The sequence below is a fragment of the Pseudophryne corroboree genome, chromosome 9 (genome assembly GCF_028390025.1).
Source record: "Pseudophryne corroboree isolate aPseCor3 chromosome 9, aPseCor3.hap2, whole genome shotgun sequence".
NCBI lineage: Eukaryota > Metazoa > Chordata > Amphibia > Anura > Myobatrachidae > Pseudophryne > Pseudophryne corroboree.
This window is the reverse complement of record NC_086452.1, coordinates 460,211,999-460,228,949: the sequence shown is the minus strand read 5'-3', so window position 1 is coordinate 460,228,949 and position 16,951 is coordinate 460,211,999. Positions and strand designations below refer to the sequence as shown.

The window sequence follows — 16,951 nt, the reverse complement described above, 5'->3', positions numbered from 1 at the left end:
CTCAGGATCAAGCCCGCTATATGGATAATAATGACCTGCTAACAGCTAACAATAACACGTGGTCACTGCTATGCAAAAATCGGACCAGAGCTGCACCTCTACAACAAAATGGGGGCCTGGGCGGGACTGTAAGCAAACTCGCAGCCTCACACTCCATATCTTCGCTGTACTTTTTGTTTGTACTTACTGACGATAGAAAAAAAAAACTCTTATTTTTTTACTGAGTGTCAGTAAATGCAATGACTTAACAACCATCAACCGAGCACGGGCACAATTCAAATAGGTTTTACTTCATTGCTCACGTTAGAGAACACTAGATGTTACACATTATTATTATTATTACATTTTATTTATAAGGCGCCACACGTGTTTCGCAGCACCGTACACAGGACAGTACAGGGAGACAAAACTTAGCATTACAGTAAATAAATAACAGAAATAGAGTACAGGTAACAAAGAGCACCACAATTCTCACACATAATACAGCTAAGATGTAAGTAGCGAGGGAGTAATCATCGTACTACTAGGAGCTGGCGGCCATAGATAGAGAGGAGCCTTTACCAGCAGGTGAAAAAGCGGTAAAGATGGTCGCTGAGTAGGGGAGAGCTGCGAGTGAAATGTGTCGAGAAGAGGGCTTAGATAACAAGAGGAAAGAGGGCCCTGCTCTGAAGAGCTAACAATCTAGTGGGAAGGGGCGACAGACAGATGACATGAGGTACAAGCAAGCAGGAGGAAGCCTGATGGCAGTATGTTAGCAAAGCAGAGATGGTCAAGGCATGTGGCAGGGGGATGGAGGAGCAGCCTCAGGACTGGGTTATGCATCGGGAGGGTATGCTTTGATGAATAGGTGGGTTTTCAGTGCCCGTTTGAAGCTTTGCAAGGTCGGGGAGAGTCTAATGGAGCGGGGGAGCGCGTTCCAATGAAGGGGTGCAGCACGGGCAAAATCTTGAACTCGAGCATGGCAAGTAGTGACCAGGGCGGTGGAGAGGTGACGGTCATTGGTCGAGCGTAGGGGGCGGGAGGGAGTACGAAGGGAGAGGCGGCTGGAGATGTAGGGAGCAGTGGAATTAGAGATGGCCTTGTATGTGAGGGTGAGGAGTGTGAAGAGGATTCTAGTATTTACCTGTAGGTGAATGTGACGTCTCTGGACACTCGCAGGAGGTGTTTTGTTCCGGGAGATGGGGGCGTGCGACGCACGAGTCCGCTTGATGACCAGTAGTCGATGGCTGAGACGACGTTGGCTCAGATCCTTGATCGTACCAACTACCCCCCGGGGACAGCAGGTAGTTGCCAGACTCGTCTAGTTCACATGGGCTCCTGTTTGAGACCTCGCTGGCTGCTGGGTAATGTTTTGTCCCGGGAATAGACGTGCAGTCCAGCACGCGCCGGGCGTTGGAGGAGCTGATGGGCTGCTCTGCAGCTTCACCTTCTGCATAGCCCAGAGACAAGGATTCATCACTTTCCTCTGGAATATTCATGCTGGTCATCTCCACTTGGGGCTCTTTAATGGGCGTTCTGAATGCATCCTCCGCCTTCTCCACCATGACTAAGACCTGAGGAGCAATTGAGAAAAATATGAAAATATTAATCTTACATATCCACATTCTGAGGAGGTTGCCTGTCGACATTTCAACAAAGTTGACATCACAACTTTCGAAATTGTAGTGTAGACATTATTGTCGGCATTGTGAGTGTCAACCTTGTGACTGCATCCCCTAGTAACAAGCTGTGAGTCAGGAGCCCAGATCATTAATACATTTAATATGCCAGACTCTCTTAAAGTTAGCTCTCCAGATACGTAACTAAGGGCCTGACTCCACTGGTAACTAAGGGCCTGACTCCACTGGTAACTAGGGGCCTGACTCCACTGGTAACTAGGGGCCTGACTCCACTGGTAACTAGGGGCCTCCACTGGTAACTAAGGGTCCGACTCCACTGGTAACTAAGGGCCCGACTCCACTGGTAACTAGGGGCCCGACTCCACTGGTAACTAGGGGCCCGACTCCACTGGTAACTGGGGGCCTACTGTCCACTACCAGCGCCCCCCTACAGTCCACTACCAGCACCCCCTATTGTCCACTACCAGCGCCCCCCCTACAGTTCACTACCAGGGCCCCCTCCACAGTTCACTACCAGCACCCCCCCTCCTGTCCACTATCAGCACCCCCCTACAGTTCACTACCGGCGCCCCCCTCCTGTCCACTACCAGCACCCCCCTCCTGTCCACTACCAGCACCCCCCTCCTGTCCACTACCAGCACACCCCCCCTGTCCACTACCAGCACCCCCCTCCTGTCCACTACCAGCACACCCCCCCTGTCCACTACCAGCACCCCCCCTTGTCCACTACCAGCACGCTCCCCTACTGTCCACTACCAGCGCGCCCCCCTACTGTCCACTACCAGCGCCCCCCTACTGTCCACTACCAGCACCCCCTATTGTCCACTACCAGCGCCCCCCCTACAGTTCACTACCAGGGCCCCCTCCACAGTTCACTACCAGCACCCCCCCTCCTGTCCGCTATCAGCACCCCCCTACAGTTCACTACCGGCGCCCCCCTCCTGTCCACTACCAGCGCCCCCTACTGTCCACTACCAGCACCCCCCTCCTGTCCACTACCAGCACCCCCCTCCTGTCCACTACCAGCACCCCCCTCCTGTCCACTACCAGCACACCCCCTTGTCCACTACCAGCACGCCCCCCTACTGTCCACTACCAGCGCGCCCCCCTACTGTCCACTACCAGCGCCCCCCTACTGTCCACTACCAGCGCCCCCCTCCTGTCCACTACCAGCACCCCCCTCCTGTCCACTACCAGCACCCCCCTCCTGTCCACTACCAGCACACCCCCCCTGTCCACTACCAGCACCCCCCTCCTGTCCACTACCAGCACACCCCCCCTGTCCACTACCAGCACCCCCCCTTGTCCACTACCAGCACGCCCCCCTACTGTCCACTACCAGCGCGCCCCCCTACTGTCCACTACCAGCGCCCCCCTACTGTCCACTACCAGCGCCCCCCTACTGTCCACTACCAGCGCCCCCCTACTGTCCACTACCAGCGCCCCCTACTGTCCACTACCAGCGCCCCCCTACTGTCCACTACCAGCGCCCCCCTACTGTCCACTACCAGCGCCCCCCCTACTGTCCACTACCAAGGGAAGACAGTTTGCTTTGCTGTGATGTTTGCAGGTGCCGGCAATTGTCCCGAGATAAGTTTTAGCTCTTATTTGAAGACTTACATGATGGATATACTGTACAGAATGCTCCCATCACATTGTGTTACCTCTGATAACTGAACCCTCTTTTTGGTCAGACATAAGCAGACTGCTGAGGCCAGGTAAAACGTAGCGCCTCTCTGCAGCTTCCCAGGCCTTGTATCCACGTATTTGGTGCTGATTTCCTTTGCACAAACAAACTCTGCAGACTCCATCTTGTTGCTTCTGGCCTCCACCCACATCTTCGCCTGCTCCATCTCCAGGAAAACAAGATCTTTCTACATGGACGAGACAACCTGCTGTCAGGTTCTATGTGCAAGAGACACACTGTAACCATGGGGTCTGATACGGCTGTTCTTACCAGGTAAGCTGGATCTCTGCTCTTGTCGCAGGCTTTCAGCCCGGTCAGGATTTCTGCTAGAACCTAAAAATAAGTCACATTTACAAGAGAATGTCACAGAAATGTCACCATTAGCATTGCATTACACAAATTAAAGTGCATTTAGCTTTAAAAATAATATTGTCTGAAATCTTTTTGGGGGGGAAATTGCTAACTGCCCGCTGCCATATTTCTGTGAAAGTCTCTTTCACAAAGTCAATGATTTGGATCAATAGATAAAACAATTCTGCAAAATGGCTGCCTCCACTGTGTATGAGGGATGGATACCCTGTCGCTAGTCCCTGCTGCTGTGTTTGTGTCACGCTCTGATGCACTCCTGTACTTTGCAATGACGCCTTGTTTTCCCTACTTACTACACCAGAGGAGAAGATGTCCGTGTGTGCGGTTAGCTGGCCGCTCCTCAGGAAGCTGTCGGACAGGTAGGGCTGGTATCTCTGCAGCTCGCAGGTTTTCATCTGAGTGTAACTTGCTGATCTGTCCGTACACAGAGAAGGGCGAGAGTGCCCCAGCTTTGGGGAGAGATCCTCATCCAGCAACACGTTGGAACTGGAAGGAGAAGAGAAGGAGGAATGAGCTGCACTTCTTGTTATGTTATAGTTATTTTGAGGTTCATTTTGTGTGTCATCACGACCGCCATGCACAGGGGCCATTCCTGCGGAGGGTTCCAGAAGCCCCCTGCCGGAACTATATCCTGCAAAGTGTAGCCCATAGGCTACAATGGGCTACCGCGATCTAGCAGCAAGGGCCAATATCGGGAATGCTTCGCATATTAGTGGCTAAACAGGTGTTTTCGGGGACACAGCTGCAAATATTGTTTGATAAATGGGCCTTCCAGAGATGTACACAAAGCAGTTGCAGCTGCAATTACGTACGCAGTGGCTGTGGGAAAATACGCAAATGTTGCAACGGACGGATTTTGTATTGGAGGTGCCTGAGATTTGCCGCTTGTGTATGAAGACACACACATCGGATGCACATCGCTGGGGCCATTGTAACTGCGTACGGGATCACAGTTGCAAGCTGAGACATGCCCGCGAAGCGTTTGTGACACGAGACGCGCTCGCATTCCAGTTGCCACTCCAACGTTACTTCCCACAAAAGCCAAATATACATCCAATTTTTCAGCAAGAGAGAGGGGCTGGGGGACCCCTTAGTGCAGAGACTCGCATCCACAGAGATGTGGCTTAAACGTCTATGTATAAACTCTCAAACATTTGGCACTGAAAGGGTTTACAGCTGCAGGAAAAATTAAAGAGGAACCAAAAATGGTCGATACCGGAATGCAGCAACAACATCCAGCCGAGGAGCGGATGCTTGTGCGTCTCTATGTACTGGCGCTGGGGAAGTCAGACTATGCGTTATACGTGTACCTGAGGTTTCTGGTGACAGTGATACTTTGCTATGGGAAGTCAGAGAAAAAGTTTATTGAACAATATGATGCATGTGGCCCTCACCTCCTGATATTTCCATGGAATATCCCGGACTCGTGCAAGTGGTGGACGGCTTGGAGGAGCCCTGTAGCGATGCGCAGCCTCTTCTCCCAGCTCAGCGTGTGAGATCCAGCCTGTGAGATACATAGCATAGTACATAACATAGAACAACATAGCGGGCCCATTTATGATGCAGCTAGATGTCTGCCCAGCGTGAAGGGCCACACCTGCTCTCCACTCTTAGGGCACGCGTTCCCTTCGCTGCCTGGAAGTAAGGAGGTGACGGGGCTATTCCTGTTTCCGGTGACATTAGCATATTGGAGGTACAATAAAGTACCGCACCTCTAACATGCGCCCCTAATGAATAAGGGGTCTATTCATGAAGCAGTGAAAAGTGTGGAGAAGTGAGCCAGTGGAGAAGTTGCCCATGGCAACCAATCAGCATTGAAGTAACATTTCTAATTTGCATACTATACAATTGTACGGAGCAGCTGATTGGTTGCCTTAGACAACTTTTGCACAGGCTCACTTCTCCACTCTTATCACTGCTTCATGAATAGACCTCTTAATCACTGCCCTGGAGATAATTTGGTTCTGCATCACTGAGAAGCTGTGATGACACCGACAGCCGATGTGCACTGTACTTAGGGGGTCATTCCGAGTTGTTCGCTCGCTAGCAGTTTTTAGCAGCCGTGCAAACGCTATGCCGCCTCCCACTGGGAGTGTATTTTAGCTTAGCAGAAGTGTGAACGAAAGGATCGCAGAGCGGCGGCAAAGTTTTTTTGTGCAGTTTTAGAGTAGCTCAAAACCTACTCAGCGCTTGCGATCACTTCAGACTGTTCAGTTCCTGTTTTGACGTCACAAACACGCCCTGCGTTCGCCCAGCCACGCCTGCGTTTTTCCTGGCACGCCTGCGTTTTTTCGAACACTCCCTGAAAACGGTCAGTTGACACCCATAAACGCCCACTTCATGTCAATCACTCTGCGGCCAGCAGTGCGACTGAAAAGCTTCACTAGACCTTGTGTGAAACTACATCGGTTGTTGTAATAGTACGTCGCGCGTGTGCATTGCGCCGCATGCGCAGAAGTGCCTATTTTTTGCCTCATCGCTGCACAGCGAATGAATGCAGCTAGCGAACAACTCGGAATGACCACCTTAGAGTGGCTTAAAGTGGGGTCTGCCGCAGTGCAACATCTCTTACTGTGATCATTCTTACACAACCTGACACAATGTGAAGCATTTTCCCGGGAAAATACCTTAGCACTGTATGAGTGTAAAGGCGCAGTACTCCAGGAAAATGGCGCGGTGACCATTTTCCTACTGCACATTTGCAAAACACTGGGAAAATGGCCACCACACCGTTTTCCCGGTGATTTGAGCAGTGCTGTTGCCGCCAACTCAGGTCTCTGGAGGGGTAAGTATTCAAGAAATGAGTGCAGTGTGGGTACAGGGGATTGTGTGCACTGCATACCTTGCACCTATTATAAATACGCCACTGTTCAGCGGACCGTGTCCGAAAAACGGGACTGTCCCGCTGAAATTGGGACAGTTGAGAAGTATGCAGTATCGTCTGAAGTGAAATTAAAAGGAAGGGTCTCTAGTTGCTTCTATTGGTGTATTCTTTGCAAATATAAGTAAACGCATGATTATTTACATAATGCAGGGCAAACTGGAAATAATACGGGTAGCAATTCCCATTTTCGCCATTCAAAACGGTGGTGGCCTATCAGGAAAGAGGGCGTGACCTGTCGGAGACTGGCAAGGTCAGGGCAGGTTGTATCACTTCCTGTTTCCAGGGGTAGGCAACGTGTGGCACTGCAGCTGCTGCGGAACTACACATCCTAGAATGCCTGGCCAACGTTTTAGCATGTCCTAACAGCAAAACTGTGGCAGGGCATGCTGGGATGTGTAGTTCTCCAGCAGCTTATGTGCCACACGTTGCCAACCCCTGATATAGCCTATGCTTCATAATGATTGCCAAGCAAGGACACCGTTACCCCATGCCGAAACATAACAAGCTGGTCACACACGGACTCACTTTGGTTTGTCAAAGCTGAACGGAATGACTATTATACACCATTATAGCTAATAATCGGATGTACCTGCCTCGTCTGGCTGGGGTGATTACATGGATGTGCAGGCAGCGACACATTTCTTCTGCCAGGCACCTGAGCTCCCGAAACAGTGCAATATCGGCAACACCGTATGTTCATCACATCGCCCATTCACGCAGCATCCGTGGATCCTAACGTCAGTGGTTGCAGGCCAGGTTTTCCAAAAAGATCCACAGGAAGAGCTGCAGATCTGCTGACCCGGCACCCTAGAATTATATCTGGGCTGCCTCTACTGAAGATAGGCTCGGTGGGGAGAGCATCCTTTCATAGGGCCCGATTCAGACCTGATTGCACAGCGGCTGATTATCGAACGACTGTGCTTGCGTATGCACCGCAATGCGCTGGCGAGATGCCAAATAGCGACAGGATGGAGCGAAAATTTCGATCACTAGGCGTACGTAAGGTGATTGACAGAAAGCGGGCGTTTGGGGGTGGTAACTGGCCGTTTTCTGGGAGTGTCAGGAAGAACGCAGGCGTTCCCAAGCGTTTTTAGGCCGGGTGTGTGACGTCAGCTCCGGCCCCGATCACCCTGTTTGTATGGCACTGTAGGAGTAAGTCCTGGGCTACACACAGACTGCGCAGTATGGAAAAATCATTAGACGGTGAGTGAGTTGCAAACGGAATTGCAGATGTCCGCTGTCTGGTGAAGTTTCTGCACGGCGTACACATGCATTCACACGCTTGCATGGGGAGGGTTTTCACTCTCTATAGGCGGCGGCTATCTGACTGCAGCTGCGATCAGGTCTGAATTAGACCATAGTACAGAAAAACCTTTCCTGACGTTCCTACATTTGATTATTTTGCTTTCTAATCATGTTACAAAGTGAATAATGTACATACAGTTCTCTTTATTTCTTTTTTCTGCATGATAAAGACACTGAGCGTACCTCCTGTAGAGCAGTATCTAGGGAACCATTCTTCATGAACTGGTGGATGAGGCAGAAGTGCTTGTTCTCCAGACAGAAGCCCAGCAGTGGCAGCAGGTTGTGGTGCTTACAACTGAAACGTAAATGGGAAGAGATCAGACGTAAGATAAGAGGCTTCCGCTGTTCTAGACCTATACATGGGGGTATATTCAATAACTGTCGGAAGCTGCCGTCTTGTCGGAAAGATGGCAGCTTCCGACAGTTTTAGGTCGGAAGGGGTTCCGACCTATTCATTAGGGCCCCGTTTATTCCGACAAGTCGGGAAACCCGACTTGTCGGAATGCTGTCAGAATGCACGCTGATCGGCGACTTCAGCCGCCGATCAGCGTGCATTGTCGGAAGCGGGGAAAAACCCGACAGGTTTGAGCCCCGTTTCCGACAATCTCAATCCGACTTTAAAAAAAGTCCAATTGAGATGAAGTAAACTGAGAGCAGGAGACGGAAGGGGGTGGGGGCAGCGGGGAGAGCAGGAACCCAGCGGCAGCGTCCACCCGGCCCCAGCAAGCAAGGTCCTGCTTGCTGGAGCCGGGTGAATGCCGCCGTGAGCCTCCGCTGCTGCTCCCCCCGTCTCCTCTCCATCTCATCCTCCTCCGCTGCTCTCCCGCTGCTGCCCCCACCGCCGCAGACATCTCTCCCACGGCAGCCGCTGACAGCTCCCCTTCCCCCCCCCCCCCTCCCCCCGGCGCTGCAGACAGCTCCCTCCCCCCCGCCGCTGCTGTCAGCGCACCCAGCAGCCGCTGACAGCAGCGGCAGGACAAGACACCGGGAGCGGCCAAATCCGACAGTCGGATTTGGCTGCTCTTTTGAATAGGGGTTGTCGGGTCCATTCCGTCAACTGCATGTCGGAATGGACCCGACTCTTATTGAATATACCCCATGGTCATGAACTGAGTGGGGACTGACGGCTTCGAGCCCTGTCACACATGGGAAGATTACCAGGCTCCATGGGCAGAAAGAGCAGGTAACTTTGTGTCTGGACAAACCATATTGCCATGCAAGGGGGGGCAAACATATTTACAGTATATTGTTTCTGTGCAGGGTAAATACTGGCTGCTTTTGCATGTAGCCCACACATGTTTAGCCAGCGTAGATGTCCTCATCGCTTACACACTGGGGTATATTTACTAAGGTCCCGATTTTGACCGAGATGCCGTTTTTTCATCAAAGTGTCATCTCGGTAATTTACTAAACTCAAATCACGGCAGTGATGAGGGCATTCGTAATTTTTGGGTAGTCCATGAAAATAATTACGAATGAATACACCATCGGTCAAAACGCGGCTGTTTAAGTATGAATCTCGGTCATTTACTAAGAAGTGCAAAGCAAAAAAAAATAAAACACTGCCGTGAAAAATTACAACTCGTAAAAAAGTGCTAAAAAAAAACAGACCTGCTTTTTTAATCCGTGATTGTATAGGCATGCAGGGATCCATGAGATCCGTGCATGTATATCAGTGGGAAGGGGTGGGAAAGTGGTTATTTTCTTTAAAAAAATTGCGTGGGGTCCCCCCTCCTAAGCATAACCAGCCTCGGGCTCTTTGAGCCGATCCTGGTTGCAGAAATATGGGGGAAAAATTGACAGGGGTTCCCCCATATTTAAGCAACCAGCATCGGGCTCTGCGCCTGGTCCTGGTTCCAAAAATACGGGGGACAAAAAGAGTAGGGGTCCCCCGTATTTTTAAAACCAGCACCGGGCTCCACTAGCTGGACAGATAATGCCACAGCCGGGGGTCACTTTTATATAGTGCCCTGCGGCCGTGGCATCAAAAATCCAACTAGTCACCCCTGGCCGGGGTACCCTGGGGGAGTGGGGACCCATTCAATCAAGGGGTCCCCCCCCCAGCCACCCAAGGGCCAGGGGTGAAGCCCGAGGCTGTCCCCCCCCATCCAATTGGCTGCGGATGGGGGGCTGATAGCCTTTTGTGAAAATGAAAAGATATTGTTTTTAGTAGCAGTACTACAAGGCCCAGCAAGCCTCCCCCGCATGCTGGTACTTGGAGAACCACAAGTACCAGCATGCGGCGGAAAAACGGGCCCGCTGGTACCTGTAGTACTACTACTAAAAAAATACCCAAAAAAAGACAAGACACACACACACCTTGAAAGTAAAGATTTATTACATACATCCACACAAACATACAAACATACTTACCTATGGCCCCACGCAGGTCGGTCCTCTTCTCCAGTAGAATCCAAGGGGTACCTGTTGAATAAATTATACTCACCAGCTCCAGGGTCCCAGGCTCCTCGTAGCATCCATTTGTAATCCACGTACTTGATTAAAATAAAAAAACGGAGAGCCGAGCCACGCACTGAAAGGGGACCCATGTTTGCACATGGGACTCCTTTCCCCGACTGCCAGAAACCCACTCTGACTTCAGTCTAAGTGGGTTTCTTCAGCCAATCAGGGAGCGCCACGTTGTAGCACCCTCCTGATCGGCTGTGTGCTCCTGTACTGACTGACAGGCAGCACGCGGCAGTGTTACAATGTAGCGCCTATGCGCTCCATTGTAACCAATGGTGGGAACTTTCTGCCCTGCGGTTGACCGAAAGTGACCTCACCGCTGAGCAGAAAGTTCCCACCATTGGTTACAATGTAGCGCATAGGCGCTACATTGTAACACTGCCGTGTGCCGCCTGTCAGTCAGTACAGGAGCACACAGCCGATCAGGAGGATGCCACAACGTGGCGCTCCCTGATTGGCTGAAGAAACCCACTTAGACAGAAGTCACAGTGGGTTTCTGGCAGTCGGGGAAAGGGGACCCATGTGCAAACATGGGTCCCCTTTCAGTGCGTGGCTCGGCTCTCCGTTTTTTTATTTTATTCAAGTACGTGGATTACAAATGGATGCTACGAGGAGCCTGGGACCCTGGAGCTGGTGAGTATAATTTATTCAACAGGTACCCCTTGGATTCTACTGGAGAAGAGGACCGACCTGCGTGGGGCCATAGGTAAGTATGTTTGTGTGGATGTATGTAATAAATCTTTACTTTCAAGGTGTGTGTGTCTTGTCTTTTTTGGGGTATTTTTTTAGTAGTAGTACTACAGGTACCAGCGGGCCCGTTTTTCCGCTGCATGCTGGTACTTGTGGTTCTCCAAGTACCAGCATGCGGGGGAGGCTTGCTGGGCCTTGTAGTACTGCTACTAAAAACAATATCTTTTCATTTTCACAAAAGGCTATCAGCCCCCCATCCGCAGCCAATTGGATGGGGGGGACAGCCTCGGGCTTCACCCCTGGCCCTTGGGTGGCTGGGGGGGGGGACCCCTCGATTGAATGGGTCCCCACTCCCCCAGGGTACCCCGGCCAGGGGTGACTAGTTGGATTTTTGATGCCACGGCCGCAGGGCACTATATAAAAGTGACCCCCGGCTGTGGCATTATCTGTCCAGCTAGTGGAGCCCGGTGCTGGTTTTAAAAATATGGGGGACCCCTACTCTTTTTGTCCCCCGTATTTTTGGAACCAGGACCAGGCGCAGAGCCCGATGCTGGTTGCTTAAATATGGGGGAACCCCTGTTAATTTTTTCCCCATATTTCTGCAACCAGGATCGGCTCAAAGAGCCCGAGGCTGGTTATGCTTAGGAGGGGGGACCCCACGCAATTTTTTTTTAAGTTTTACAGTGTTTATTTAAAAAAAAAAATGAACCCCATCACGGATCACACAGATCCGGCCGAGATTCATTTTGAAAAAGTCGGCAGTGTTTTGCTAATCACTGCCGTAAAAAACAGAAAAAAAACACGAATGACATCGACATCGGAAAACCCGAAAAGGCAAAATACGGCAGCTTAGTAAATTAGTCGTAATCAATTCAAAAAGTTGCAATTTTATACTGTCGATGTCATTCGTGATTGATCTTTGACCTTTTTCGGAAAAATACGAATTTTAGTAAATATACCCCACTGTATCTATATTAGCGTACATTACACTATGAAAACCAATATGGTTTCTTCAGATAAAACTAAATGATCCAAGACTTCAACCTGTGAATGAGTGTAGTGGGCCTGATTCTGACAGAGTGCCGCGCCGCCACATGCGGACTTCTCCGGATGCCGGATTCACCACCTTATGCTAATGTGAGTGCCCGTCTGTCCTTGTTGTGACTAATAATGCAGCTTCATGCGTGGGTATCGCTCCGCCCACTGTTTTCCCAGCCGCAGCTGCAATGATTCGTATCGCCACTTGCTCCAGACCAATGCTGGGAGCAAAAGGTCCATCTGAAACAGGCGTCCTATCTCTGTACACAAGCCTCAGACAGGCGTGGAAAGCAGGGCCACGCGCCCATGACACCCACAACAGTCCCACGTAGTGCATCTGTTCTGTGCATCCACCCTGTAACCGCACAGTTGCCACCTGCAAATACCCATTTCACAGAAGGTTATGTCTGCCCAAGATCCAACTACTATGGGGCTTCTTGCCTCTGCGGACGCTGCGTGTGATGCGTGAGCGGGCCGTGTTTGCTGTTTTTGCCACATGCGCAGTCTGCAGAGAATGGCCCTGTGCTTACCGAAAACTTATTTGTGCTTCTGTGTGGAAGAAGGAATGTAACCCGTCCGTCTGCTCGCTGTCAGGCTGGAGGGGAAAGCACAAATATTACTCAGTGCTAAGAGTAATATCCTGACACAAGACCAAGTCACCAATAATGTATGTTGCTCCTCACCTCAGTAACTCACAGTCTCTCTCCATCACACTCTCTCCCTGTCTCCAGGGCTGCCCCTCACCTCAGTAACTCACAGCCTCTCTCCATCACACTCTCTCCCTGTCTCCAGGGCTGCCCCTCACCTCAGTAACTCACAGCCACTCTCCATCACACTCTCTCCCTGTCTCCAGGGCTGCCCCTCACCTCAGTAACTCACAGCCTCTCTCCATCACACTCTCTCCCTGTCTCCAGGACTGCCCCTCACCTCAGTTACTCACAGCCTCTCTCCATCACACTCTCTCCCTGTCTCCAGGGCTGTCCCTCACCTCAGTAACTCACAGCCACTCTCCATCACACTCTCTCCCAGTCTCCAGGGCTGTCCCTCACCTCTGTAACTCACAGCCTCTCTCCATCACACTCTCTCCCAGTCTCCAGGGCTGTCCCTCACCTCAGTAACTCACAGCCTCACTCCATCACACTCTCTCCCCGTCTCCAGGATAGCCCCTCACCTCAGTAACTCACAGCCTCTCTCCATCACACTCTTTCTCCCTATCTCCAGGACTGCTGCTCACCTCAGTAACTCACAGCCTCTCTCCATCACACTCTCTCCCTGTCTCCAGGGCTGTGCTCCACCTCTGTAACTCACAGCCACTCTCCATCACACTCTCTCCCAGTCTCCAGGGCTGTCCCTCACCTCAGTAACTTACAGCCACTCTCCATCACACTCTCTCCCAGTCTCCAGGGCTGTCCCTCACCTCTGTAACTCACAGCCTCTCTCCATCACACTCTCTCCCTGTCTCCAGGGCCGCCCTCACCTCAGTAACTCACAGCCTCTCTCCATCACACTCTCTCCCTGTCTCCAGGGCTGTGCTCCACCTCTGTAACTCACAGCCACTCTCCATCACACTCTCTCCCAGTCTCCAGGGCTGTCCCTCACCTCAGTAACTTACAGCCACTCTCCATCACACTCTCTCCCAGTCTCCAGGGCTGTCCCTCACCTCTGTAACTCACAGCCTCTCTCATCACACTCTCTCCCTGTCTCCAGGGCCGCCCTCACCTCAGTAACTCACAGCCTCTCTACATCACACTCTTTCTCCCTATCTCCAGGACTGCCGCTCCCCTCAGTAACTCACAGCCTCTCTCCATCACACGCTCTCCCTGTCTCCAGGGCTGTCCCTCACCTCAGTAACTCACAGCCACTCTCCATCACACTCTCTCCCAGTCTCCAGGGCTGTCCCTCACCTCTGTAACTCACAGCCTCTCTCCATCACACTCTCTCCCAGTCTCCAGGGCTGTCCCTCACCTCAGTAACTCACAGCCTCACTCCATCACACTCTCTCCCCGTCTCCAGGATAGCCCCTCACCTCAGTAACTCACAGCCTCTCTCCATCACACTCTTTCTCCCTATCTCCAGGACTGCCCCTCACCTCAGTAACTCACAGTCTCTCTCCATCACACTCTCTCCCTGTCTCCAGGGCTGTGCTCCACCTCTGTAACTCACAGCCTCACTCCATCACACTCTCTCCCCACCTCCAGGACTGCTGCTCACCTCAGTAACTCACAGCCTCTCTCCATCACACTCTCTCCCTGTCTCCAGGGCCGCCCCTCACCTCAGTAACTCACAGCCACTCTCCATCACACTCTCTCCCTGTCTCCAGGGCCGCCCCTCACCTCAGTAACTCACAGCCTCTCTCCATCACACTCTCTCCCTGTATCCAGGGCTGCCCCTCACCTCAGTAACTTACAGCCTCTCTCCGTCACACTCTCTCCCAGTCTCCAGGGCTGTCCCTCACCTCAGTAACTCACAGCCTCTCTCCATCACACTCTCTCCCTGTCTCCAGGGCCGCCCCTCACCTCAGTAACTCACAGCCACTCTCCATCACACTCTCTCCCTGTCTCCAGGTCTGTCCCTCACCTCTGTAACTCACAGCCACTCTCCATCACACCCTCTTCCTGTCTCCAGGGCTGTCCCTCACCTCAGTAACTTACAGCCTCTCTCCATCACACTCTCTCCCAGTCTCCAGGGCTGTCCCTCACCTCAGTAACTTACAACCTCTCTCCATCACACTCTCTCCCAGTCTCCAGGGCTGCCCCTCACCTCTGTAACTCACAGCCTCTCTCCATCACACTCTCTCCCTGTCTCCAGGTCTGCCCCTCACCTCAGTAACTCACAGCCTCACTCCATCACACTCTCTCCCCATCTCCAGGGCCGCCCCTCACCTCTGTAACTCACAGCCACTCTCCATCACACTCTCTCCCTGTCTCCAGGGCCGCCCTCACCTCAGTAACTCACAGACTCTCTCCATCACACTCTTTCTCCCTATCTCCAGGACTGCCGCTCCCCTCAGTAACTCACAGCCTCTCTCCATCACACGCTCTCCCTGTCTCCAGGGCTGTGCTCCACCTCTGTAACTCACAGCCACTTTCCATCACACTCTCTTCCTGTCTCCAGGGCTGTCCCTCACCTCAGTAATTACAGCCTCTCTCCATCACACTCTCTCCCAGTCTCCAGGGCTGTCCCTCACCTCAGTAACTTACAGCCTCTCTCCATCACACGCTCCCCCTGTCTCCAGGGCTGTGCTCCACCTCTGTAACTCACAGCCTCTCTCCATGACACTCTCTCCCTGTCTTCAGGGCTGTCCCTCACCTCAGTAACTCACAGCCTTACTCCATCACACTCTCCCAGTCTCCAGGTCTGCCCCTCACCTCAGTAACTCACAGCCTCACTCCATCACACTCTCTCCCAGTCTCCAGGTCTGCCCCTCACCTCAGTAACTCACAGCCTTACTCCATCACACTCTCCCAGTCTCCAGGTCTGCCCCTCACCTCAGTAACTCACAGCCTCACTCCATCACACTCTCTCCCTGTCTCCGGGGCTGTGCTCCACCTCAGTAACTCACAGCCTCTCTCCATCACACTCTCTCCCTGTGTCCAGGGCCGCCCTTCACCTCAGTAACTCACAGCCTCTTTCCATCACACTCTCCCAGTCTCCAGGGCTGCCCCTCACCTCGGTAACTCACAGCCTCTCTCCATCACATGCTCTCCCTGTCTCCAGGTATGTTGCTCCCCTCAGTAACTCACAGCCTCACTCCATCACACTCTCTCCCTATCTCCAGGTCTGCCCCTCACCTCAGTAACTCACAGCCTCTCTCCATCACACTCTCTCCCAGTCTCCAGGGCTGTCCCTCACCTCTGTAACTCACAGCCTCTCTCCATCACACTCTTTCTCCCTATCTCCAGGACTGCTGCTCACCTCAGTAACTCACAGCCTCTTTCCATCACACTCTCTCCCAGTCTCCAGGGCTGCCCCTCACCTCAGTAACTCACAGCCACTCTCCATCACACTCTCTCCCAGTCTCCAGGTTTGCCCCTCACCTCTGTAACTCACAGTCACTCTCCATCACACTCTCTCCCTGTCTCCAGGTCCACCCCTCACCTCTGTAACTTACAGCCACTTTCCATCACACTCTCTTCCTGTCTCCAGGGCTGTCCCTCACCTCAGTAATTGCAGCCTCTCTCCATCACACTCTCTCCCAGTCTCCAGGGCTGTCCCTCACCTCAGTAACTTACAGCCTCTCTCCATCACATGCTCTCCCTGTCTCCAGGGCCGCCCCTCACCTCAGTAACTCACAGCCTCTCTCCATCACACGCTCTCCCTGTCTCCAGGGCTGTGCTCCACCTCTGTAACTCACAGCCACTTTCCATCACGCTCTCTTCCTGTCTCCAGGGCTGTCCCTCACCTCAGTAATTACAGCCTCTCTCCATCACACTCTCTCCCAGTCTCCAGGGCTGTCCCTCACCTCAGTAACTTACAGCCTCTCTCCATCACACGCTCTCCCTGTCTCCACGGCCGCCCCTCACCTCTGTAACTCACAGCCTCTCTCCATGACACTCTCTCCCTGTCTTCAGGGCTGCCCCTCACCTCCATCACACTCTCTTCCAGTCTCCAGGTCTGCCCCTCACCTCAGTAACTCACAGCCTCACTCCATCACACTCTCCCAGTCTCCAGGTCTGCCCCTCACCTCAGTAACTCACAGCCTCACTCCATCACACTCTCTCCCTGTCTCCAGGGCTGTGCTCCACCTCAGTAACTCACAGCCTCTCTCCATCACACTCTCTCCCTGTGTCCAGGGCCTCCCCTCACCTCAGTAACTCACAGCCTCTTTCCATCACACTCTCTCCCAGTCTCCAGGGCTGCCCCTCACCTCGGTAACTCACAGCCTCTCTCCAT

General features: G+C 52.5%; 1 protein-coding gene across 2 annotated transcripts in view; it reads right to left on the bottom strand.

The window, feature by feature from the left end:
- IRAK2 (interleukin 1 receptor associated kinase 2) overlaps positions 1-16,951 on the bottom strand; it is a 67,883-nt gene that overhangs the window by 909 nt on the left and 50,023 nt on the right. For both annotated transcript variants that reach the window (XM_063941270.1, XM_063941269.1), the window contains exons 7-13: positions 12,589-12,653; positions 8,048-8,159; positions 5,070-5,179; positions 3,969-4,161; positions 3,577-3,639; positions 3,284-3,493; positions 1,124-1,553 (exon numbers count right to left, since the gene is read on the bottom strand). In XM_063941270.1, coding sequence (XP_063797340.1) covers positions 1,124-1,553; positions 3,284-3,493; positions 3,577-3,639; positions 3,969-4,161; positions 5,070-5,179; positions 8,048-8,159; positions 12,589-12,653 — 1,183 coding nt within the window. The remainder of the gene's footprint in view (positions 1-1,123; positions 1,554-3,283; positions 3,494-3,576; positions 3,640-3,968; positions 4,162-5,069; positions 5,180-8,047; positions 8,160-12,588; positions 12,654-16,951) is intronic.